Genomic DNA, 27,674 nt, shown 5'->3' with positions numbered 1-27,674 from the left:
TAACAACACTGAACATGACCTTGTTCAGATTCCCACTGTTTGGTGGCACAGTAGTTGGCACTGCTGCATCACAGTGTCAGGGACCCAGGAATCGATTCCAGCCTTGGGTGTCTGTGTGGAGTCTGCACAATCTCCCCTGTCTGCATGGGTTTCCTCCGGATACTCCGGTTCCTCACACACTCCAAAGATGTGCATGTTAGGTGCACTGGCCATGCTAAATTTTCCCCAAAGGATTTGCAGGGGTGAATGACCTCCTACACTGTAGGAATTCTATGATTCTTTCTTCCTTTGAGACTACAATCTTCCTGGAACTTTCTTTTGTTCTATTCCCTGGTTTCCAAAGAACATTTTTTCTTCTTCTTGGGACCAGCCACCCTGCAATCCCTATTCATGTTTCCCTGTCCTAGCAGTTTACTTGAAAGCTGCTGACCCGTGAAAAATAATTTTTTTTTGTCAAATCTATGCCCATGAGTAGGCAGCACAATCAAACTCCGACCTGTCTCTATCCCCAGCCACGTTTTGTTCATTTTATTTCAGCTCGAACAGTTCATCCCGCCCTCGACCCTGGTTATAGCCAAAACATAAAGGCTGCCTGGCCAATCAGCTTGCCCAGTAAATGTAAAGGCAGGTGAGCCATGGAAAACTGCATTTAATTGGCCCCTTAATGGGCTAAATTGCCAGGTTGATTTGTGGCGAGAGTCAGAGGTGTGTCTGCCACTGGAATATTGCATGAGCAATAATGTTGAAACACGTGCCCAATGTCTTCTCCCATGATTTCACACACGTCTGAGTCAGGCACGTCCCCACCTGCTCAACATAAAATTCTGGCCAATGTTCATGGGTTATTGAAGTGATCACAGTGAGAAGTCTCACAACACCAGGTTAAAGTCCAACAGGTTTATTTGGTAGCAAAATCCACCAGCTTTCGGAGCGCTTGCTACTCCTTCGTCAGGTGAGTGGGAGTTCTGATCACAAACAGGGCACAAAGACAAACTCAATTTACAAAATAATGGTTGGAATGTGAGTCTTTACAGGGAATCAAGTCTCAAAGGTACAGACAGTGTGAGTGGAGAGAGCGTTAAGCACAGGTTAAAGAGATGTGTATTATCTCCAGACAGGACAGTTAGTGAGATTTTGCAAGCCCAGACAAGTCATGGGGGTTACAGATAGTGTGACATGAACCCAAGATCCCGGTTGAGGCTGTCCTCGTGTGCGGAACTTGCTATCAGTCTCTGCTCAGCGACTCTGCGTTGTCGTGAAGGCCGCCTTGGAGAGCGCTTACTCGAAGATCAGAGGCTGAATGCCCGTGACTGCTGAAGTGTTCCCCAACAGGAAGAGAACACTGTTGCCTGGTGATTGTCGACCGGTGTTCATTTATCCACTGTCGTAGCGTCTGCATGGTCTCCCCAATGTGCCATGCCTCGGGACATCCTTTCCTGCAGCATATCAGGTAGACAACGTTGTCCGAGTTGCAAGAGTATGTACCGTGTACCTGGTGGATGGTGTTCTCACGTGAGATGATGGCATCCGTGTCGATGATCCGGCACGTCTTGCAGAGGTTGCTGTGGCAGGGTTGTGTGGTGTTGTGGTCACTGTTCTCCTGAAGGCTGGGTAGTTTGCTGCAGACAATGGTCTGTTTGAGTTTGTGCAGTTGTTTGAAGGCAAGAAGTGGGGGTGTGGGGATGGCCTTGGCGAGATGTTCGTCTTCATCAATGACATGTTGAAGGCTCCAGAGAAGATGTCGTAGCTTCTCCGCTCCGGGGAAGTACTGGACGACGAAGGGTACTCTGTCCACTGTGCCCCGTGTTTGTCTTCTGAGGAGGTCGGTGTGGTTTTTCGCTGTGGCGCGTCGGAACTGTTGATCGATGAGTCGAGCGCCATATCCTGTTCTTATGAGGGCATCTTTCAGCGTCTGGAGGCGTCTGTTGCGATCCTCCTCATCTGAGCAAATCCTGTGTATACGGAGGGCATGGATTCTTTAACGTGTTTAGGGTGGAAGCTGGAGAAGTGGAGCATCGTGAGGTTATCCGTGCGCTTGCGGGTACAGTGAAGTGCTGAGGTGACCGTCCTTGATGGAGATGCGTGTGTCCAAGAATGCAACCGATTCCGGAGAGTAGTCCATGGTGAGCCTGATGGTGGGATGGAACTTGTTGATGTCGTCATAGAGTTGTTTCAGTGATTGTTCACCATGACTCCAAAGGAAGAAAATGTCATCGATGTATCTAGTGTATAGCATCGGTTGAAGGTCCTGTGTGGTGAAGAAGTCTTGTTCGAACCTGTGCATGAAGATGTTGACATATTGAGGTGCGAATTTGGTCCCCATGGCTGTTCCGTGTGTCTGGATGAAGAACTGGTTGTTGAAGGTGAAGACATTGTGGTCCAGGAACAAAGAAAAGAAAAACACAGCACAGGAACAGGCCCTTCAGCTCTCCAAGCCCGTGCTGCTCCCTGGTCCAAACTAGACCATTCTTTTGTATCCCTCCATTCCCACTCCGTTCATGTGGCTATCTAGATAAGTCTTAAACGTTCCCAGTGTGTCCGCCTCCACCACCTTGCCCGGCAGCGCATTCCAGGCCCCCACCACCCTCTGTGTAAAATACGTCCTTCTGATATCCGTGTTAAACCTCCGCCGCCCCCGCCCCCCCTGTCCCTCACCTTGAACCTATGACCCCTCGTGAACGTCACCACCGACCTGGGGAAAAGCTTCCCACCGTTCACCCTATCTATGCCTATCATAATTTTATACACCTCTATTAGGTCACCCCTCATCCTCCGTCTTTACAGTGAGAACAACCCCAGTTTACCCAATCTCTCCTCATAACTAAGTCCCTCCATACCAGGCAACATCCTGGTAAACCTCCTCTGCACTCTCTCCAAAGCCTCCACATCCTTCTGGTAGTGTGGCGACCAGAACTGGGCGCAGTATTCCAAATGCGGCCGAACCAACGTTCTATACATCTGCAACATCAGACCCCAACTTTTATACTCTATGCCCCGTCCTATAAAGGCAAGCATGCCATATGCCTTCTTCACCACCTTCTCCACCTGTGACGTCACTTTCAAGGATCTGTGGACTTGCACACCCAGGTCCCTCTGCGTATCTACACCCTTTATGGTTCTGCCATTTATCGTTTCGCTCCCCCTTACATTAGTTCTGCCAAAATGCATCACTTCGCATTTATCAGGATTGAACTCCATCTGCCATTTCTTTGCCCAAACTTTCAGCCTGTCTATATCCTTCTGTAGCCTCTGACAATGTTCCTCACTATCTGAAAGTCCAGCCATTTTCGTGTCGTCCGCAAACTTACTGATCATCCCAGTTACATCTTCTTCCATGACCATTTATATAAATCACAAACAGCAGAGGTCCCAATACAGAGCCCTGTGGAACACCACTAGTCACAGGCATCCCCTCCGAGACACTCCCAGTCAACACATCCCTCTCCTTTGTGAATACCGACGCAAAGTATTCATTTAGGATCTCCCCTACTTGTATGGGCTCGAAGCATAATTCCCCACTGAATGAAGCGGATGAGTTGTAAAATCTGGAGACTGGCAGTTGTCGGCGTTGAGTACAGAGGCAGTTGCAGCAATGCCATCGTCGTGGGCAATGCTGGTGTAGAGTGCTGAGACATCCATTGTGACCAGGAGTGCTCCTGGTTCAACTGCTCCATGTGTGCTGAGTTTCTGTTGGAAGTCCGTAGTGTCGCGACAAAAGCTGGGGGTTCTTTGTACAATGGGTTTCAGGATGCCCTCGACGTAGCCGGAGAGGTTCTCGCACAGGATCCCATTGCCCGATACGATGGGACGGCCGGGTGTGGTTGCCTTTTGTATCTTCGGGAGGCCAAGTTCCGCACACATGAGGACGGCCTCAACCGGGATCTTGGGTTCATGTCACACTATCTGTAACCCCCATGACTTGCCTGGGCTTGCAAAATCTCACTAACTGTCCTGCCTGGAGACAATACACATCTCTTTAACCTGTGCTTAACGCTCTCTCCACTCACATTGTCTGTACCTTTAAGACTTGATTCCCTGTAAAGACTCGCATTCCAACCATTATTTTGTAAATTGAATTTGTGACTTTGTGCCCTGTTTGTGAACAGAACTCCCACCCACCTGACGAAGGGGCAGCAAGCGCTCTGAAAGTTGGTGGATTTTGCTGCCAAATAAACCTGTTGGACTTTAACTTGGTGTTGTGAGACTTCTCACTGTGTTTACCCCAGTCCAATGCCGGCATCTCCACATTATTGAAGTGAGGTCAGGGGGAAGGGAGGGGACGGCCGCCATGGTCTGAATCTACCATCAACAACTCATTTACCGATAAGGTGGATAGAACAGTGTGAAGGGTATCAGCTGATGTGACTGGACAATAAGAAATATCCAGATTTGAGACGATAAGCAGCATTAACCATCCAATTGGAATAGAAACTAATGAGTACTAATTTACCACATGACTGTGGCCCTGTAGCACAAAAGAAACGATGATATATATCACTATTTGGAAGCTCTGTCACTTAATTGGAGATGATAGTGTCCCCATATTTTCCCCACTTGTCCTGGATAGTTGGATCTGTTAACTCGGGGGCGGCTAGTTTTCAAATGGATTGGATTAAAATAGCCCTCTTGACCTTTTCGGGAAAGCAAGAAATTTCAGGAACACTGAAATTAAAGAACCATAGAAACCATTGAATCCCCAGAGTGCAGAAGGAGGCCATTCACCCCATCGAGTCTGCACCGACTCTCAAAGAGCATCTTTCCCAGGCCCACTCCATCACCCTGTGCTCATAACCTTGTACGTTTACCATGGCAAATCCACCTAACCTACACATATTTGGACACCATGGGGTAATTTATCATGTCCAATTCATCTAACCTGCACATCTTTTGGACTGGGGGGAGGAAACCGGAACACCCGGAGGAAACCCACACAGACACAGGGAGAACATGCAAACGCCACACAGTTTCTCAAGGCCTGAATTAAACCTGGGTCCCTGGCGCTGTGAGGCAGCAGTACAAAGACAAAGAATTCCCAGTGTTACATCAAAATAGAAATCTATCTGAAGCCAATAAACTGAAGCTAGGTTGTGTGACAAATTGTACATTTTTAATGAATTGATGATACAGATTAATGGAAAGTAGCACATGTGTTGTATCTGCCTTTCCACACATTGTTTCTGGTTCTGCCATTCTGCTCTCTTCCCCTCTATGGAAGTGACCCAGCAGTGAGGACCTGCATGGAGAGTGGCAGAGAGAGATATGAGAAAAAGTTTGAATGAAGTGGGGAAATGGTAAGGATGGCGGGGGAAGTGCAAAGGCGAGTGGGGGAAGCGGCTGTCAGGAAACCATTTGGAAATTCCATTGAAACTGTTAGTTTTTCATTTGTATACCAATTACCAGTCCTTAATGCAGCATTGAGCTGGGACCGCGCCTGCATTGGGATTCTCCAGGTTAACTTGGAATTAAAGTGTTTGATACAGGATCTCCCAGGGATGTCACTCACTATGATGTCACAGGCTCTGATACCACATCTGAGCATGTGCAGGACGTGTTCCCCCAGGTGTTGTAGCAAAGCAAATAAACACAGCTTTAATAAGCTGGTTCACAGGAGGATTCGGTTGTTCGGAATGAGAGGAATGTGACCGTCTGGGTAAAAAATTGATAATGTGTTGGTATTTCTTTGCTTTCACAGATCCAAACTCTGCACTCACTGAGTTCTTCACAAATTGCGACGATTACCTGTTGTTCCGATTAACCAAATTTTACCGGGATAGACTGGAACAGGCGATTGAAGAAGGGGTGGAAGGTTTGGCTCTCATGTTAATCGGCGAGGACCATTTCAGTGGACAAGAATATCAGGTAAGATGTAGATTGAATTCCATCTCTTCACACATCACAGAACCTACAGAATAGAAACAAAGAAATAATGTGGAATAGATACCTCAGTCTGTCTACTACATCTTCCTACATGTTGTCGTTTGCATGATGTACTGAAAATTGAATTGTTGACTAATCATACCAATCGGTAGGTCTACAGCAGTCCCATGTTTGGAATGAGACAAACCCCAGTGTTTTAGAATCTTTGGAGCCATAAAAAGGCCAGAATTATTTTGTAAGTGACATGATCTCACAGACAGGAACCTTGCTTCAGCAGGTGGTGGGGATCCAGGAAGCTGCTGTCCTTATTAAAGGTGGCAGCTTCTACCCAAACCTGTCAGCCCAGTCAGACAGCCGGTACCTCAGCAGCAACGCCATAAGCTGCATCTGGAGGGTGAGTGCAGATCAATGGCCATGAGCCCTGAAATTCAGACAAGTTAGGTCTGGGGGCCAGAGAGAGACCAGACCCCAGAAAGACCGGGTTTCTTTGAGGGCAGGCAGCACCGATGCCTTGGCATATCTATTGCCCCAAAGGATAGGCCCATCTGTGCACCAAATAGTGTCCAAAAAAGAGGCCTTCCCCGAGAATAGATTTTGAGGCCACCATCTGGAATGCCATCAAATGCCTTCCTCTGCCATTTTGCCACCTTCCCGCCTGGCAGCCCATCTCCAAATAGCCTGTAAAATCCCAACCATAGAAACTTCCTTCCCCCAAACATCCTGAAAATTCGCTGGTCAAATTTCTGATATGTTATTATCTGAAATAAATCTAGATAACTTACTTTGGCATGATCAAAGCTGACTATCATTCAGTCTCACGAAGGATCTTCTTGCACAATTGGCCACTTGCTTATGAGATGTTGGAATTAAATTTCCAAAAGCGTACAATGTCTCGCTGCTCGGGGTCAAAACATGAGCCAACCCTGATTGGGTAGACCATATGGCCCTGGGCATCATTTTATTAACAGCAGTCAATTAAGAAGTCACTGCTGGGACTTGTATCCAACTGAGATTCGCTTCCCAGAGCTAATAGCTTAATCAATGGATCATTTGCACTACAGGCTCAGTAATGTCAGTGTTGGAATTGATCTCTGCTGTGACTGCAGGAAAAAGGAGATGGCACCTTCATGCTGAGCTTCCCTTCAAGGCAAGATTGCCTTTTGTTCAGCCATGCCAGGGCATGACAGGCAGGTCCCAGCAATTAGTGGGTTCACCTTCCATCGCTGATCATAGCTGGAAGCGCTAGTCATTGCTGCCAGGGTCCATCCATGAATCAAGGAGCATTCATAAAGGACGCCCTCTCCAAGCAGCCAAAGTTTAGCTGAAAGTTGCCGCACACAGGCATTGCCCAACTATTGTAAAGTTCCAGTGGGGCAGGAAGGAAGCTTCACAGGGGTATTTCATTGGTGTAATGGGATGCCCATCTGGGGGCCCCACCACAGAGATTCCGACCTCTTCTAAGGTCCCATAATCCTGTCACATGGTTCTCAAATTGTGAAAATGAGAGAAATAATGAGTACAGAAATAAACAACCATTCCAAGGTGGATCCTGCGTTTACTTTCCTCTCCAGCAATCACTTATTCTAACCCGAACCTTACGCTTACTATCTGTTAGTTAATATCCCATCCAGTTGGACCAGTCCTGCTTCTTGCTCTCCTTTGCTATTAATTTATTATCCAATATATCAACAAAATAAAATTAACTTCTACATCACAACAACATATTTTAACCATTTTACACTAAAACAATATCCAGTCTGACCCATAAGACTGTAAATGTGTGACCTCTGGCTGAATGTTGGAAACAATCCGTAAACATGTACTTCAGCGTACGGCCACAATCGATTTGCCATTTAATCTTCACAACTCTATTGTAACAAGTCCTAAATTCTCAAATCTCTGTTATAACATCAAACCATTCATCTTCAGTAACATCCGGATATATTCTCAGGACAGTTTTCTAATTGTTTTTATTTTCCTATAATGGAGGGTCCGAAATAATCCGTAACCGAGTGAAACTCTGACCATGTGCTCTTGGTTTGGATGGCACTCCTCCCCAGGGAAACATCAGCATCTTGAGCACATCTACTCTGTAGCCTTTTTCTTTAAACTGCTGAAGAACACCCTAAAGCCACAGGGCGTTGTGTGATAAAGTTACTGGAATGTTATGGATCACATCTATAAGGACTGTTGTCACCAAAAGAGGATTTTGCTCTGAGTTTATTCAAGCAAAGATCTTCAGGGGATGTTTAACAGTTAAGTGTATTCTTTCCCTTATTTGAATCATTTGTTAACCTCAATGCAATACCATCACAATTGGCCTGAGCTACTTTTTCAGAAAACCTTTGCAGAATAGAAAAATTTAAAAAAAACATTTTGACAGCTGTTTCAAGCTTCCCTTTGCGGTTCGTGCACCCTTCTTTGTGCACTACCTCATTCAGACCACTACTCGAGGCTGAGACTTCCGATGTCTTACTGTCCCTTCTGCCTCTCGACTTTCCTCACCTCCTGAAGACATTTCTGTGCACCCTGCTTTGTATTGGGTTCATGGTCCGATTTCTCCTCTTTTTGTGGGTTGTAAACTCTGAATGTAAACTGGTGATGAATGTTAAAACTTTGTGAACATGGTTAGTGACATTTCACACTCACTGTAAACATGCAAAATAATGGTTTCAGATATTTCAGTTAATGATGTGAAAATGATTGAATTGTTATCGTTGGTTGATTTTCGTGATTGATAAATCAACAATGTTTTGATTCATCTGTGGTCATTCCTGAGACAGCTGCAGCACGGGATCACTTGTGTGCCAAACTGAGAGCAGTATTCCAGCTATTAAATTTAGTTTATTCACATTCATTTGAAGGAATGATGGAATCAAGATGTGTGGAGAATATTCATCACTTTTCAGAATGACATTTCACCTAAAGAAGTCACTGCTTCCTTCCTCAAAACAACTGGGAAATCCCATCCCTGAGCAAGTCCTTTCCTTCCCTTTCCCAGTGTTTATCGTTCACGCCTCTCATCAATATATTCATTATTATTCTTCACAGAAAGTCAGTGAGCTCGTGCAGAACGGAAACAGGGCGGGCAGTGCCAAACTTCTCCTCAATCTGGTTATGGAGAAAGGACCTCGGGCTCGAAGGATGATGTGGGAATCCTTTGTGAAAATGCACCACAGCTTACGGAAATTGGGCACAATACTGAGAGAAATACAGGAACTTGGTATGGTAAAATCACACTGAATTCAGTTTCAGACCCAAACACTGCAAACTTTACTACAATATTACACAGACCTGATTTAATGGAAGTTAATTCTTTTCAACAGGTTCTGATCCAATTAATTATATGAAAGTTGGAGAAGAGTTATCAGAAATACCCAGCCACCTGAAAGGTAAGGGAGGAAATGGGGATTTCAGACAATTCATTTGACTTGTGAGAAGCTGGGTATTTGAAAATACATCTTTGCCTCGAGGTTATCAGAATTAGAGATACAGAAATTCATAGGGTCGAGAAGCAGGACTAAAACTTGTTTGGAAATCATCAATTCTTGTAAATTCAGCATCGATGTAAGATTCAATCCATGTGACTTCTGACATTTCTTGTAATTATAGGGATATTGCTTCACTTCCTTAAATTCACAAAACCCCGTACATGGCGGGACCCTGATACAGTTTTAAACACTGTACTCACCTGGCAGGATCCTGATTCACTGAGAAACCCTGTACACACCTGGCAGGATCCTGATTCACTGAGAAACACCGTACTCACCTGGCAGGATCCTGATTCACTGAGAAACCCTGTACTCACCTGGCAGGATCCTGATTCACTGAGAAACCCTGTACTCACCTGGCAGGATCCTGATTCACTGAGAAACCCTGCACATACCTGGCAGGATCCTGATTCACTGAGAAACCCTGTACTCACCTGGCAGGATCCTGATTCACTGAGAAACCCTGTACACACCTGGCAGGATCCTGATTCACTGAGAAACCCTGTACTCACCTGGCAGGATCCTGATTCACTGAGAAACCCTGTACTCACCTGGCAGGATCCTGATTCACTGAGAAACCCTGTACTCACCTGGCAGGATCCTGATTCACTGAGAAACCCTGTACTCACCTGGCAGGATCCTGATTCACTGAGAAACACCGTACTCACCTGGCAGGATCCTGATTCACTGAGAAACCCTGTACTCACCTGGCAGGATCCTGATTCACTGAGAAACCCTGTACTCACCTGGCAGGATCCTGATTCACTGAGAAACCCTGTACTCACCCGGCAGGATCCTGATTCACTGAGAAACCCTGTACACACCTGGCAGGATCCTGATTCACTGAGAAACCCTGTACTCACCTGGCAGGATCCTGATTCACTGAGAAACACCGTACTCACCTGGCAGGATCCTGATTCACTGAGAAACCCTGTACTCACCTGGCTGGATCCTGATTCACTGAGAAACCCTGTACTCACCTGGCAGGATCCTGATTCACTGAGAAACACCGTACTCACCTGGCAGGATCCTGATTCACTGAGAAACCCTGTACTCACCTGGCAGGATCCTGATTCACTGAGAAACCCTGCACATACCTGGCAGGATCCTGATTCACTGAGAAACCCTGTACTCACCTGGCAGGATCCTGATTCACTGAGAAACCCTGTACACACCAGGCAGGATCCTGATTCACTGAGAAACCCTGTACTCACCTGGCAGGATCCTGATTCACTGAGAAACCCTGTACTCACCTGGCAGGATCCTGATTCACTGAGAAACCCTGTACTCACCTGGCAGGATCCTGATTCACTGAGAAACCCTGTACTCACCCGGCAGGATCCTGATTCACTGAGAAACCCTGTACTCACCTGGCAGGATCCTGATTCACTGAGAAACCCTGCACTCACCTGGCAGGATCCTGATTCACTGAGAAACCCTGTACTCACCTGGCAGGATCCTGATTCACTGAGAAACCCTGTACACACCTGGCAGGATCCTGATTCACTGAGAAACCCTGTACTCACCTGGCAGGATCCTGATTCACTGAGAAACCCTGCACTCACCTGGCCAGAGCCTGAGACACTGAAATGCTGTAGACACCTGGCAGGATCCCGATACGTTGTACACACTTGGCAGGATCTGCACACGCTGTATGCACTTGGCAGGGTCCTGAAGCGCTGTACCCACCTGGCAGGGTCCGGATGCACTCTGCCCACCTGGCTGGGTGCTGAGGCGCTGTGCCCACCTGGCTGGGTGCTGAGGCGCTGTGCCCACCTGGCTGGGCCCTGAGGCGCTGTGCCCACCTGGCTGGGCCCTGAGGCGCTGTGCCCACCTGGCTGGGCCCTGAGGCGCTGTGCCCACCTGGCTGGGCCCTGAGGCGCTGTGCCCACCTGGCTGGGTGCTGAGGCGCTGTGCCCACCTGGCTGGGTGCTGAGGCGCTGTGCCCACCTGGCTGGGTGCTGAGGCGCTGTGCCCACCTGGCTGGGTGCTGAGGCGCTGTGCCCACCTGGCTGGGTGCTGAGGCGCTGTGCCCACCTGGCTGGGTGCTGAGGCGCTGTGCCCACCTGGCTGGGTGCTGAGGCGCTGTGCCCACCTGGCTGGGTGCTGAGGCGCTGTGCCCACCTGGCTGGGTGCTGAGGCGCTGTGCCCACCTGGCTGGGTGCTGAGGCGCTGTGCCCACCTGGCTGGGTGCTGAGGCGCTGTGCCCACCTGGCTGGGTGCTGAGGCGCTGTGCCCACCTGGCTGGGTGCTGAGGCGCTGTGCCCACCTGGCTGGGTGCTGAGGCGCTGTGCCCACCTGGCTGGGTGCTGAGGCGCTGTGCCCACCTGGCTGGGCGCTGAGGCGCTGTGCCCACCTGGCTGGGCGCTGAGGCGCTGTGCCCACCTGGCTGGGCGCTGAGGCGCTGGGCCCTGAGGCGCTGTGCCCACCTGGCTGGGCCCTGAGGCGCTGTGCCCACCTGGCTGGGCCCTGAGGCGCTGTGCCCACCTGGCTGGGTGCCGAGATGGAGGGGCATTTCCATACGGTCGCATGTGGCATACAGTTTTCTCCCTCCGAGTGTGCACAGCACCACAGGTAAAAACAGTAAAAATCTGCTATGATAGCCTTCAGCCGCTGAGCAATCTGTGCCCCAACTCCTCACAATATCCAGAACTCTGCTTCACAAACATCACTGAAGGATTCAAACGTTGAACGACTGGAATCTCCATTGTTGTACAATCAGGATCACGTGGGGGTTTGTACTGTGTACAATACACGGCAGCTTGGATAGTATTCACCATTAGAGAGAAAATATTACCTGCGTAGAAACCTGCATTCAGTAAATTTAGAATCAAGTGAGGATATGAAAATTTTCTCGGCTTTTGTTCACTTTCAAATGAGATTTCCATTAACTCTTAATGAATTAAATCTATCTTTTCAGCAAAGTGGTCTTGAGAATTTACTTATTAAAGCCAATAACAATAATAAACATTTTCTCTCTGTTCTAATTGAAGATGTTCAGCAGAAACACAAGGAGACACTCCGGGTACAAACTGAAACACTGAGAGTGAACACTATCCTCATAAAGGAGAAGGTTAAGATTTTCCAGCTGGTTGATCGATACGCTGAGCTAACGGTTATTTCTACTGTTCGAGATCGGACACTTGTCGAACATGAACTGCTGGCAAGAGGCCGAGACCATGAAGAATGGAGAGAGAAACATCTCCGGAGAGAACTGGAAAAAATCCGAACTGATCAAGTGTTTCAGAGCAGCTTTTCCCAGAGAAAATCCAAATCTGGGAATTCAGCAGCAGTGAGCGGAGTGCCGGGAATTGGAAAAACAACAATGGTACAAAAGATTGTTCATGACTGGGCCACTGGGAAAATATACCCACACTTTCAATTTGTTTTCAGTTTTAAATTCCGGGATTTGAACACTATTAACTGTAGAATAAACCTGAGAAATCTGATATTGGATCAGTATCCCTACTTTGGGAATATTCTGGGAGAGCTCTGGAAGAACCCAAAAGAATTGCTGTTTATATTCGATGGTTTGGATGAATTCAAGGACAGTATTGATTTTGCTGACAATCGGAGAAATACAGAACCTCAGTCCATGTGCACAGATCCCGAATGCTGGTGTGAAGTGTCTGACATTGTGTACAGTTTAATACAGCACAAGCTGCTCCCAGGATGTTCAGTGCTAGTGACCAGCCGCCCCACTGCATTACAGTTATTGGAAAAGGCTGACATCAGTGTCTGGGCTGAAATCCTGGGATTTGTTGGTGATGAACGGAAGGAATATTTCAACAAGTCTTTTGAAGATCAGACGGTGGCAGCAGCTGTTTTCAAACACGTGGAGGAGAACGAGATCCTGTACACCATGTGTTACAACCCTTCCTACTGCTGGATCCTCGGTCTGTCACTGGGTCCCTTCTTTACACAAAGAGACAGGAAACAGCAGCAAGTTCCCAAGACCATCACCCAACTATATTCCTACTATATTTACAACATTCTGAAAAACCATGGCCGAGAGATTGAAAACCCCCGTGATGTGTTACTGAAGCTTGGTGAGATGGCCTACACAGGAGTCTCCAAGAAGAAGATTGTGTTTAGAAATGGAGATTTGATTGAGTACAATCTACAATCTTCCCAGTTCCTGTCTGGGTTCCTGATGGAACTTTTGGAGAGAGATGTTTCTGCCCAGAGTGTGGTTTATACATTCCCACACCTCACCATCCAAGAGTTTGTAGCTGCACTCACACAATTCCTGACTCCAGATCCTGGGGAGATCGGGAAACTCCTCAGTGAAGCCCACAGCGAGGAAGATGGGCGATTTGAGATATTTCTCCGTTTTGTTGCTGGTCTGTCCTCCCCACAGTCAGCTCGACCCCTGGAGAAGTTTCTGGGTCCATTTCTTCATCAAACAACCTGCCGAGTGATTGACTGGGTGAAGGAGAAGGTTGAAGGGCAGATTGGAGACACAGAGACTGAAACTGGGAAGAGGAAGCTCCTGAACACATTCCACTACCTGTTTGAGACTCAGAATAAAGCACTGGCTCGGAACACAGTGGGATCTGTGGAAACACTTACATTTAGTGAATTGCGACTGACCCCGATTGACTGTGCGGTCCTGTCTCATGTCATTGGACACTGTGATACAATAAAACACCTCGATCTGGAGCGATGCTACATTCAGTGTGAAGGGCTCCAGCGGCTGGGACCCGTTCTGCACAAGTGTCAGGAGTTGAGGTAACTGTTTGGTCTCAGAGCGGATATTTTCATTGTTGAGAAGCCATTTCCTTTGTTCTAATAAAACAGAGGCATGTTCATTCGAGGACGTCAAGAGAGAAACAATGTCCAATGGTCACAAAGTGTGGGAGAATGGCACAAAGTAATAATGCTCATTTGAGAGCAGATGCAGATATGATGGGCCGATTGGCCTCCTTCTGAACCTGTAATAAATCCAGATTCTCTGATAAAACTACATCGTTTCAAGAAGGCAGATTCTCCTGGAATAGGCGTGGATAATAAATGTTGGCAAAACCAGCGGTGCCCACGTTCCATGAATGAATAAAAACATTATTGGGATGAATTTTAAATGATTAGAGCTGTAAAGGCCTCCCTCCAAAATCTGAAAAAGGATCTTTCCCTCTCCCAACAGAAACCATCTGATTCTGTACGATGCGATACAGAAATTAGTTTCTCTTGTTCGGTACAGCTTACAGTTTGTGTTTAATTATGATCAGGATTATTTTACTGCGCTCTCCCTGTGTTATGTATTACAGTCGGTGTGTGTTATATTGGGACAATGTCCCTTTATAAGTCACATGATCACTGGTGACATCATCAGTTCGGGTTGCTTTCTGAATGCCTGCGTTGCGCTGCCTCTACTGGCAGCCTCTGTGAACTCCGTCTTGCTTCTTGGATTAACTGGTTGTAACTGAAACTCAGAGCTTCTATCATTCATTGTGGGCCTCTGAATAGAAGCAACCATTTCTTTAAACCTCTATAACTCTTACAACGTCGTAAACCTTAAATTAAAATGTAGGGACAGTTTAAATTGAAACCAAAAACCCGCAGGCGGGCAGCTTTGTTTAACATGAAGTGAAATTAAAGTTTTGGCCCTTTCTGAGCTCACAAGCACAGAAACACAAATTAAACTTAAACTCATGAATTACTGTGTAATGCCCACAAACACAAGTTATTACATAACAGTGAAGCCCAAGATGCTGTTTTCTTTATTAATTGCTACCTACACTTGCCCTGCCAATGGCAATGATCGATGCACACATGTGTTCAGTCCCTCTGCTCCTGCAATCCGTGAACAATTCTACCGATTATTTTATATTGCTTCCTCATGTGCATGTTTCCTGAAAGTATCACCTCACCCGTCTCTGCATTGAACTTAATCTGCCACCTATCTGTACACTCCACCATAGTCTGTTTTTCAGTCCCAAGCTCTTCTCCTCACAGTTTACAATGCCTCAAACTGTTCTGTGATCAACAAACTTTGAAATTTTCCTCGAGACTGCAAACCATAGAAACCCTACAGTGCAGGAAGAGGCCATTCGGCCCATTGAGTCTGCACCGACCACAATCCCACCCAGGCCCTACCCCCATATCCCTACATGTTTTACCCTCTAATCCCTGTAACCTACACATCTCAGGACACTAAGGAGCAATTTTAGCATGGCCAATCAACCTAACCCGCACATCTTTAGACTGGGAGGAAACCGGAGCACCCGGAGGAAACCCACGCAGACACGAGGAGAATGTGCAAACTCCACACAGTGACCCAAGCCGGGAATCGAACCCAGGTCCCTGGAGCTGTGAAGCAGCAGTGCTAACCACTGTGCTACCGTGCCGCCCAAACACCCAAATCATTCATATATATCTGGAAAAAGCAAGGATCCCAATACCAACCGCTAGGGTTCTCCATTACCGACATCCTCCAGCCTTGAAAATATCCATTACTCTTTGTTCATCCAATTTTGTATCCACGTTGCTACTTTCCCATTTATTTTATGAGCTTATGCCACAAGTCTGTTGTGTCACTGCATCAGATGATTTTTGAATATCCATGTGCACCACATCAACAGCAGAACCATCACTGACCCTTTCTGTTGCTTCCTCCAATTCACAGCAATATAAAGCCAGTCGAAAACGGCATTTTCTTTACCAACCAATGAATTTAGTTTCCTCTGTGTCGCTATTAGATTCACCATTTCCCTTTTGAACTCAGCGAGGGCCGGCTCAGAGTAGCTGAATGATCAACTGACCCTCCAACCCTCAGCTAAGTTTAACACTACTGCTCCAGGCTGGAGCCGCAGACTTGACTAAATTGGATTGACCCACTCTTTTCGGTTGTGGTTACGACCTCCTGGCCCTCTCTTCATCCACTCCAACAAACTGAGATAGCTGGGAATTAAACCCGTATCAACTGCTTGGAAAGCAACTATGCTCGCTATTATATCACCATCGTTGCATTTAGGGACTCCTGTGGTGTAGGTGCACCCACTGTGCTGTGAGAAAGAGAGTTCCAGGATTTTGACCCGGTCACTGAAGGAACGGTGCTATATTTCCAAGTCAGGATGGTGTGTATCTTGGAAGGAAACTTCCAGGTGGTGATGTTTCCATTCATCTGCTGCCCTTGTCCTTAGGGATAGAAATCACAGACTGGACAGTGCTGTGTAACGAGCCAAGGTGAGTTGTTGCACTGCATCATGCAGATGGTCCAACAACCATAACTAACTTCCTTTGTGCTGGTGTTGCTCCAACCGGCAGATAGTTTTCATAGAAAGAAATCATAGAAACCCTACAGTGCAGAAAGAAGCCACTCAGCCCATCGAGTCTGCACCGACCACAAAGAACAAAGAAAGAACAAAGAACAATACAGCACAGGAACAGGCCCTTCGGCCCTCCAAGCCCGCGCCGCTCCCCGGTCCAGGATTGAATCCTGAATCCAGGATCCCCGCCCAATTTTCCAGCCTACCTACATACCAATATCCTATCCACCGAGCTGTCCCTCACAGCTACGATGCTTTGTTCATTACAACCTATTAACTCACCCCCACCCCCCTATTCCAGACCATGTGATCCCCAGGGAGAGGCGAAAACCCAGAGTGAAAAACCCCAGGGCCAATATGGGGAAAAAAAATCTGGGAAATTCCTCTCCGACCCCCTGAGGCGATCGAAACGAGTCCAGGAGATCACAATGGCCCTGATCGGAAAATGCTTCCCAACCCTAGTCATTTCCACTTCCACGAACACCATATGAATTCCCTGCCCCCGAGACAGGTTCCCAACTATCCGCAGTCTCGCTCTGTACTGGCACCAGCAAGATGATCATAGAATGAAGCCTTGAAACGAGAAACAAGGAACAATTAGCCCGCGCCGCTCCCTGGTCCAAACTAGACCACTCTTTTGTATCCCTCCATTCCCACTCCGGTCATATAGTCATATATTCCCACTCCGGACCACAATCCCACCCAGGCCCTACTTCCATATCCCTACATATTTTACCCACTAATCCCTCTAATCTACGCATCTCGGGACACTAAGGGACAATTTTTTTAGCATAGCCAATCAAACTAACCCGCACATCTTTGGACTGTGGGAGGAAACCGGAGCACCCGGAGGAAACCCACGCAGACACGAGGAGAATGTGCAAACTCCACACAGACAGTGACCCGAGTCAGGAATCGAACCCAGGTCCCTGGAGCTGTGAAGCAGCAGTGCTAACCACTGTGCTACCGTGCCGCCCATTTCTCATTTCCATTGACTTCAGTTTTTCTCTGGCTCCTTTTTGCTACATGTAGCCATATGCTGCCTTGATGTCAAGGGCAGACACTCTCCCCTCTCATCCTGAGTTCAGCTCTGTTGTCCGTGTTTGCATCAAGGCTGTAATGAGGTCGGGGACTGAGTGACCCTGAGTAAGCACAAGCTTCAAGTCAGACAGCAGGTCATTGCTAATTAAGTGTCACTTGTTAGTCTCGTTAGCCTTCCATTACTCTGCTGATGATCGAGAGTAGACTGATGGGGTGGTAAATGGACAGATTGGATTTGTTCTCTCCTTTTTGTGTACGGTCAGATCTGGACAATTTCCCACTATTTTGGGTAAACATCAGTGTTGTAGCTCTACTGGAACAGCTTGGCGAGGAACAGAGCAGCTTCTGGAGCAGTAATCTTCAGTACAGTTACTGGAATATTGTCAAGATCTGTGGTCTTTGTAGTATCCATTATCTTTAACTATTTCTTGACATCATGTGGAGTGAATGGAATGAGCTGATATCTGTGATGTTGGGGCCCTCTGGATGGTTTAGCCACTGAAGTTAGTTACTAATATTTGAGCCATATCTTTTGCACTGATGTGCGAGTCTCCTCCGTCATGAGGGTGGGATATTTGTGGAACCTCCTCCTTCTGTTGTTTCATCGTCCACTATCATTCACAACTAAATGTGGCAGGACTGCAGAGCTTACATCTGAGCCGAGGAAACCAGAATTTCCTGAATGAGGAAACCTGCTGCTGGAAAATCTCAGTCAAACTGTCAGTGATATGAAACAGGGTTTTCGCATCATCCTTTTCCTATGTGAGGATCTACCGGGAAGAGGGAACTCCCGGTAATTCCCGGAGATAGAACACGAGCCAGACCTGCAGAAAATGTAGAGCCTGTTTACTGTGGAATGTAGCGGGAGACACCCCTCCCCTATAAACTAATCAAACAGAAATATTTCAACTTTCTAATGGGAGAATAATCTTTCCTTGTTGTATCAAATCTAGGGGATGGATCTTAAAGCAACAGTTAGCACAGTTTCACACTTTAACTTGCCCTGAGATAGTATACAGATGATATAATGTCAATAGTTAAGCACAGGGAATCCCGAGCGATCCACTCTCACAGCTTTATCATTTAACCCTCAGTAAAATGTACAATTCTCATAAAATGCTGGATTTATGTAACAGCAGAAATGATTTGAATTTCCGGAAACTTAGCAGGGTCAGTGAGATTCAGGAGGGTAATTCTGATGATCAGGAAATGAGACCAGAATGTGGAACATGTTTAAAAATTACTTGCTTGTTCACAGGATGTCGGCATCACCTCCTCTAGGGGCCATTAGCAGTGGGAAATAAATGCTGGTCTAGCCAGCGACACCCATATCCCATGGACAATTAAACAAAATATACATTTTGAGAGGTGTAAAAGAGTTAATTGTTCATCATTTTTCAATGCTGACTATTGCCTTTTCCATTCAACAGAAAGGGCTTGATATTATTTGATTTAATATTGTCACATTTATTAGTGCCAAAGCATACCGTACATAGGGAAAGAAAGGAAAGTCCAGAATGCAGTGCTACAGTCACAGCTGGGGTGCAGAGAAAGATCAACTTGGATGAGATATAATATCGTAACTTGAATCAGGTCACCACTCGTGCTAAGTTTCTGACACAAAAATAGATCCAGCTATTTTTTCTGCTGAACATGAATCTGAATTTAATGTGTTTCTCACTTTCTCCATTTAGTCTGGGTGGCAATAAAGTGGGAGATTCAGGAGTGAAACTATTGTCTGCGGCTCTGAGGAATCCAGAATGTAAAATACAGAAACTGGAGTAAGTATCAGACTGTGAGAGATTGTGTTAATAATCAGTGGATGGTCTGACACTGTAAATTATTATCAGTGTCAGTAATCATGTCATTAATAACCATTCCACATCATTCCTGTCAGTATTCGTGTTAAACACCACGGATTTACTCTGATTCCTGAAATCTTTCTCTCTCTGATCTCCAGTTTGGAGAGTAACAGCCTCAGATATTCTCACCTCTGCTCTCAGTACAAACCAGTCAGTGATGTGTCTGAACCTGAGTTACAATAAACTGCGAGATTCAGGAGTGAAAGAATTAACTAATCATTTATAATTATTCTCAAATCCATTCATGAGAATAAAAAAGATGGACAAAACAATTAAATGTTTATAGAATTCCCAGATATGGCTGGTCGCATGTTCAATTTAGTTTAATTTGTCATTCAGATTATAGATGTTTATGTCTGTCGGCTTCTCAGTTTGATTAAATATAGAAAACTGCTGTATATCGGTAAGGCAGATTACAAACTACATGGAATTCTGATGAGTTTTATCCCGAGGGATCCACTCTCAAATTTACGTTAAACGGAGCTTAAGGAGCATCTGAAAAGAGAATGCAGAGATGGAGGTGGGGAGGGTTATGAAGAGAATTCCAGAGCTCACAGCCCAGCAGTTCAAGGCACAGCTCAGCTGGCAATGGCAATAATCACAGTGCAGAATAGTCTGAATGATGTCCCTATCAATAATGGACATTGTTTTTAAGAACACAAATAATGATACTAAATATACCATTGCTGTCAGTATTCGTGTTGTTAAAAACACTGTCCGCTATTAGTAGACACAAAATAAGCTTGGGAGCAAAGTTGGAGACCATGAAATAAAAGAGGCAAAAGCAGCCTGGATATGAAGTTATCTGAGTGACAGGAAACAGGCAGGAGAGGTGAACTGTACCGTTTCATTTATCGGAAGCTGACAGTGGCTTTCATGATGTGGAGATGCCGGCGTTGGACTGGGGTAAACACAGTAAGAAGTTTAACAGCACCAGGTTAAAGTCCAACAGGTTTATTTGGTAGCAAAAGCCACACAAGCTTTCGAAGCTCTAAGCCCCTTCTTCAGCTGGGCTTTCCCCAGCAACCAGTACTGTGTTACTACGACTAATTTTCTTTACATGTACTACCAAATGAGACTTGGGTTTATCTAAAGATGAGATGTGAAGCTCCAGCACATGGCCACCAGACCACAGAGCGGACGCAGCATATGATAGACCGAGCTCACTCACACCAAAACCAATGGATCAGATCAGAGATCTGCTGTCTTGCCATATCCAGTCATAAATAGTGTTAGACATGCCACAAAATGTTGGACATGCCGGTTACATTAGGCAACAAGGTGGCACAGTGGTCAGCACTGCTGCCTCACAGCGCCAGGGACCAGGGTTCAATTCCGGCCTTGGGTGACTTGATGTGTAGAGTTTGCACATTCTCCCAGTGTCTGTGTGGGTTTCCTCTGGGTGCTCCAATTTTCTCCCACAGTCCAAAGATGTGCAGGTTCGGTTGATTGGCTATGCTAAGTTGTCCCTTGGTATCTCAGGGTGTGTAGGTTACGGGGATTAGTGGGCCATATATGTGGAGTTACAGAGATAGGGCCTGGATATGATATTCTTTCAAAGAATTGGTGAAGACTCGATGGGCCAAAGGGCCTCCTTCTACACTGTGGGAATTCTATGATTCTATAAACATGCCACAAGAATTCCATCATTACTGATGAGGGAACCCAGAGCATCAGTGCCATCTTCAGCCAGAAGTGCTGAGTAGAATGATTAATCTCGGCCTCCTCCTGAGGTCCCCAACATGACAGATGACCATTTGATTCACTGCATGTGAGGTAAAGAAATGACTGAAGGCACTGCATACTGCAAACTCTGTCAGCCTGGCTGTACCCCAGCAATGGTACTGAAGAATTGTGCTCCATAACTAGCCATTCCCCTAGCCAAGCTGTTCCAGTACAGCTACAACACTGGATCTACCGGACAATGTGGAAAAAAACAGGGCAAATCCAATCTGATGAATTGCTGCTCCATCAGTCTGCTCTTGAACGTCAGAAAAGTGTCATCCTTCCAGTGCCTCATGAACATCACTGCAGGAGTTCCTGAGGGTGATGTCCAAATCCCAACCACCTTCAATTGCTTTATCAATGTCCTGCCTTCCATTATAATGTCAGTAGTGAGGATGCTCACTAATGATTGCACAATGCTCAGTACTGTTCACAATTCCTCAGAGACTGAAGCAGTCCATGCCCATAAACAGCAAGACCTGAACAAAACAGAAAATGGTGGAAAGGCTCAGCATGTCTGACAGCATCTGTGGAGAGAGAACAGCTAACCCTTCGAATCTGGATGACTCTTCAACAGAGCTGGCGTCTTAAGCTCTGAAGAACATTCAGGCTTAACCTGATGAATGGCAAGTAATGTTTCACCGCACAAATGCCAGGCAAGGACCATCTCCAACAGACGGGAATCTAACCATATTCCCTTTACATTGAATGGCAGCACCATCGCTGAATCCTCGACCATCAACATCCTGAGTGGTGGGGGCGCACTGGGACCATTGAACAGACACTGAACTGTAAACACTATGGCTCCAAGGGTAGATCACAGTCTGGGAATTCGGAGATGAGGAACTCGCCTCCTGTCTCCCAAATTTTTCCCACCATCTCCAAGGCACAAGTCAGCAGTGTGATGGAATCCGCTCATCTTGCTGGATTGTCTGCAGCTTCAAAAACACTGAAGAAGCTCATCCATGGAAAAGGAGCCCACTGGATCAGCTGGCCATTCACCAAACTAAACATTGGCTGTCTCTACCACTGACGCACAGTGGCAGTATTTTACCACATACAAGCTGGAATGTAGCAGCTCACCAAGGTTCCTGAGACAGCATCACCCAAACAGGCACTATCCATCACCGAGATGGCCAAGGATATCAGAAGGATGGGACACCAACCAGCTTCAGATTTCTTTCCAAACCACACACCATTCTGACTTGGAATATGTTGCTTTTCCATCACTGATGCGGGATCATAATCCCGGATGTCCCTTCCTAGCGGTTTTGTACCAGATGCTCTGCAGAATTTAAGAACATGGCTCACCACCTCCTTCTCAAGGGCAATTGGGGATGGGCTGCAAGTGTTGGCATTGCCAGTGATACCATCATCCCTTGAAAGAATTAATAAAGACAAGCGCTACCCACTGTAGAGGTGGGTAATTGTGCCTGTGTGTAACCCAAACACAGTCACGGAAGAGAGAAAAAACAGCTGCGACAGGACAAATAGTGTGACCATTGCACAGGCCAGAGGAATTCTAAAGATAGATCTGGTGGAACTATTTAATATACTCAGCGAGGGTCTCAAATGTCCAGGTGTTGTGCTGTGTTCCATACAACCTGGATCTAGAGTGGAGAAGCTTTGAACAAAGTGTGATGCAATACAATGTTGACCAGATGCTTCATGATGAGGAACCCCATGGACCACAGGCCAGGGACATGGGATATGTGTCAGGGAGGATGGAGATTCAGTGATGCAGACATGTTTTCCAAGAACCTTAACTCACACAGCCATTCAGTGTAATAAATCTTCACCATCTCCAGCACTGTTGCTGTTTCTGTGAATGTTTTATAATTTCCCTGGAGCCGTCACGACATGAAACAAAGGTATTGGAATTGTATTGACCTGATTCAGTGCTGTATTTCCCATCTCACATTCCCAGTGAACTGTTAAAGACCCAGTAATGTGGTGAAGGATTTTTTTAGTGGTGCTCCATCTCTGAATTTACTGAAAATACAGACATAACAAAGTGACCAGTAACAACAAAGTATAATCCTGTGAAACCCATGGAAGCAACCCCACCATAACAACAACCACCACCATCCCCGCACTTTCCGCTGAGCTGCAGGCAGCATCTTACCTCTCTCCTCTCCTCTGGGAATTTCGATGACCGTGGCCTTTGTCCTCGGATTTCCTGAGTCCTGGAAGGATCCGGCCAACTGCGGGTCCTCTGCACAGATGCTGGAGTTGTCTCTGTCATCATAGCTTCGTGAGGTGCTTGTGTCACAGTCGGAGCAGAAGGGGACCCACTGCCCACACCAGGGGCATCCTGAGAGGAGCTCCCGAATACTGCAGGCAGCCGCTCCTCTATCCATTCAGGGCAAACTGGACCCTCCCTGCTCAGCTGGGGAGGGCCTGACAGTTACTCCACACACATTTTCCCACCCCTCCCACAGCCCGTGTTCCACAGAGCTCATGGAGGTGGTGAGAACATGCAGGCTCATGTGTATTTCCTGTGGGTGAGAGGCTGGATGTGACTCTCCATGAAGGTCACCAATCTCTCTGTGGAGGATGCTATTTGTGCTCAGACCTGAGACATGGTAACACTGCTGGCCTGGATTGACTCCTCCATCCTTTGTGTATGGATACACACAGCCTTTGGAAACTCCACCAGATGTTAAAGTATCCTACGCTGCAGCTCCAGTATCTGCTGCATTGTTAAAGACTCCAGTCACATTTCATCTTCCTGAAGCTGACAATGACCTGTCCTCTCGAGAGTGTGAGTGAACTCAGCTATTGCTGCCTCCATCAGCTGCTCGGGTTTGTGTGTGCTCTCCTGTGCTGCCAGATTGTAACCCCTTTGCTAATCGTGAGAGACATTATCTGCTCTGGCGGACGTTATAGAGTATAATGTGACAATCCATCCTCTGACCCCTCCCCATCTTCAGAGCTACACGCCTGTCTCCCGCTCACCGCAGCTGTTGATTTGTGAGAGAGTGAAGAATGTTAGAGGGTAATGCACATTCCAACATGTCCTGCAGACTGTTCCTAACCCAGAGCTCCATGTGACCAATGGAAGACACACAAGCACCAGGTTTTGGACTCAGCAGCAGAGTCTCTCCTGTGCCCATCCATTCACTCACTCACTCTCTCTGGATCCACAACCCATCTCACCATCAGCGATTGCCCACCCAGCCTCCAGGTCTCCCAGCTCCAGCACTGCATCTTCCATTGGCATAAGGATGACACAATCCAGACACTGTCACTCTTGGCTCCTTCTCTGACGCTGTGTGCCCTCTTCTACAAGAACATAAATTTCCATTGATACTCACCCATCAAAGACACACACAAACCTGACGCTAATTTAGACTGCCCATCATGGGACCACCAGGATGGTCACTCAGTGTCGGCAGTGCAGCAGTCATCTCTGACTGACTCTTTACTCAGAGAGCGGTTGGGGTGTGGAATGGACTGCCTGCTGTCATAGTGAAGTTGGACACTTTAGGAACTTTCAAGCGGTTATTGGATAGGCAGATGGAGCACACTAGAATGATAGGGAGTGGGATAGCTTGATCTTGGTTTTGGACAAAGCTCGGCACAACATCGTGGGCCGAAGGGTCTGTACTGTGTTGTACTGTTCTATGTCCTATGTTCCATGTAACCCTTCACAGAGAGGCTGACATGTTCCTGAAGATTGATGCTGCTGTCTGGACATTGCCAGTGTCTGGGTGGAGACGGTCTTTCCACAATTTCTCTTTCATCCTTATTCACATATCAGCCTGTAGGCTTAACGCTCACCTTGTCAGAACATATCAGATTATTCATCTTTTGCCTCATTGCAGCCACTGCTCAGACCCTTGGCAGTGTCTATCCAGACTTGCTTGGGTTGATGTGACAGGTATCCTTCTCCAGTCCTGAGGGAACAGAACCTTCCTCCAAACCGAAATAGCCTTGAGAATTTCCAGGGAAGTGTCAGCGAATTGGGTTTAATCTGCCTTCTGCCATTTCAGCCCTTTGTTCATTAACCAGGGCTCCCTCACTGCTCCCTTCAGAGCCTTTAAAAGTGCTGCTGGCTGCCTTTAAATCTGGTGCCAGCATTGCCAGAATTGTGCTGTCCCCTGCAGCCAGTGGTTAAGCTCTGGAATGCACAGGGATTTGGGGGAAGGTGGGGGAATGCCACTTAGTGAATTGCTCATTCGGAGAGTCAGTGCAGACACGATGGGCCGAGTGGCCTCCTTCTGCTCTCTAACAATACTGTGATTCTGCCTGTGCTGCCTGAGTGGACGGATTTCCCGAACCTGTCAGACATTTACTGTGCCCGTTCTGGCTCTGTGTGGAGTTGGTTAGTTCAGTTGGTTCGGTGTCTCCAGCGTGATGTAGAATGACGCTGTTGTTGAGGGTTTGGTCCTCGTACTGGCTGTGGGGTTAATGGAGTCCCAACTCTTCCCATATCCCCACGTTTACTAAGTTGTGTCCCTGAAGCGACATGTACCAAATTGTGTCTCTTTCTATTGGAGAGATTTCATTGGGGAATGTGGCTACTAACACTGTCCACACGGCAACATCACCAACTTCCAGTTGAAATATCGATAACATTTTCAACCACTGTCTCCACAGAATTCTTACGGAGCACAATGAGGCCATTTGGCCCATCGTGTCTGCACTAGCTCACCAAATTGACATTCGAAATTCGTGTCATTCTCCAGCCTTTTTGTCGTATCCATTTTCGTAGCTCATTGCCTATCTTCAAAAAATCATCTAATTCCTTTTTGACTGCTTCGATGCAGCCGACCTCCACCACACTTCCCGGCTGTGAATTCCAGACCCGAACCACTGGCAGTGTGAGAAAGGTTTCTGTCGCATCATCTTCAACCCCACCACACACTCCATTCCTGAGCCCCAGTTAGAATACTCACTGTCTCCATCTCCTGGTGTCCCTGTCTAACTGCACTCAGTTAGAATACTCACTGTCTCCATCTCCTGGTGTCTCTGTCTAACTGCACTCAGTTACCCCCCTCACTGTCTCCATCTCCTGGTGTCCCTGTCTAACTGCACTCAGTTACCCCCCTCACTGTCTCCATCTCCTGGTGTCCCTGTCTAACTGCACTCAGTTACCCCCCTCACTGTCTCCATCTCCTGGTGTCTCTGTCTAACTGCACTCAGTTACCCCCCTCACTGTCTCCATCTCCTGGTGTCTCTGTCTAACTGCACTCAGTTACCCCCCTCACTGTCTCCATCTCCTGGTGTCTCTGTCTAACTGCACTCAGTTACCCCCTCACTTTCTCCATCTCCTGGTGTCTCTGTCTAACTGCACTCAGTTAGAATACTCACTGTCTCCATCTCCTGGTGTCTCTGTCTAACTGCACTCAGTTACCCCCCTCACTGTCTCCATCTCCTGGTGTTTCTGTCTGACTGCACTCAGTTAGAATACTCATTGAATGTCCCGCGCTGTACATTATTATTGTTAATGATCTTATTCTTAAAAACACTGTGGATTTACCCTGATTCCTGTTATTTTTTTCTCTCTGATCTCCAGTCTCTATGGTAACGATCTCACAGATTCTTGTGCCGAGGACCTGGCCTCTGCTCTCAGTACAAACCGCTCACTGATAGATCTGGATCTGGGTGTCAATAAACTGGGAGATTCAGGAGTGAAACTGCTGTCTGTGGCTCTGAGGAATCCGGACTGTAAAATACAGAAACTGGAGTAAGTAGCAGACTGTGTGAGATTGTGTTTATAATAACTGAATATTCAACAATATAATTTCACCACTGGTATTTGTATAAAACACAGTAAGAAGTTTAACAACACCAGGTTAAAGTCCAACAGGTTTATTTGGTAGCAAAAGCCACACAAGCTTTCGAGGCTCTGAGCCCCTTCTTCAGGGCTGAAGAAGGGGCTCAGAGCCTCGAAAGCTTGTGTGGCTTTTGCTACCAAATAAACCTGTTGGACTTTAACCTGGTGTTGTTAAACTTCTTACTGTGTTTACCCCAGTCCAACGCCGGCATCTCCACATCATTTGTATAAAAAACACTGCCCATTACGATTGGCGTCAGTTATGAATAAGGAAAACTGCTTTTCCTCTGACTCCTGTTGCTTCTCTCTCTGATCCCTGAGCAATGGGATGTCAGTCCCACAGATCCTTATGTTGAGGGAGTGGGGGAATAATGTTATGGTTCACCCTCTGAGGTCCAGTCATTGGCAACTGCAAACTGTATTGAATTTCTACCTTCGGGTGTGCTGACTCTCAGAATCCCCAACCTGATCCAGTCACATGACTTCATATTATAAGATCCGACAGCTTTGACAAATCAACAGAAAAGGCAATGAGGGACAATTCGCCTGGGAGCAAAGGTCGGCAGTCACAAATCTGATAGGTTTGTGGTCACAGCACAGCTGAAGTAACGTATATAGTTTTGGTCAC

The 27,674-nt window shown here is 46.8% G+C and overlaps 1 protein-coding gene across 1 annotated transcript in view; it reads left to right on the top strand.

The window, feature by feature from the left end:
• LOC144486000 (NACHT, LRR and PYD domains-containing protein 3-like) overlaps positions 1–27,674 on the top strand; it is a 92,591-nt gene that overhangs the window by 36,184 nt on the left and 28,733 nt on the right. Inside the window, exons 8-13 of the mRNA XM_078204110.1 lie at positions 5,693–5,859; positions 8,929–9,100; positions 9,204–9,269; positions 12,362–14,099; positions 19,372–19,458; positions 26,786–26,956. Coding sequence (XP_078060236.1) covers positions 5,693–5,859; positions 8,929–9,100; positions 9,204–9,269; positions 12,362–14,099; positions 19,372–19,458; positions 26,786–26,956 — 2,401 coding nt within the window. The remainder of the gene's footprint in view (positions 1–5,692; positions 5,860–8,928; positions 9,101–9,203; positions 9,270–12,361; positions 14,100–19,371; positions 19,459–26,785; positions 26,957–27,674) is intronic.

Source organism: Mustelus asterias, unplaced genomic scaffold (genome assembly GCF_964213995.1).
Source record: "Mustelus asterias unplaced genomic scaffold, sMusAst1.hap1.1 HAP1_SCAFFOLD_263, whole genome shotgun sequence".
NCBI classification, from domain to species: Eukaryota; Metazoa; Chordata; class Chondrichthyes; order Carcharhiniformes; family Triakidae; genus Mustelus; species Mustelus asterias.
Note: the sequence above shows the minus strand (reverse complement) of the source record. Positions and strands in the feature narration are given on the sequence as shown.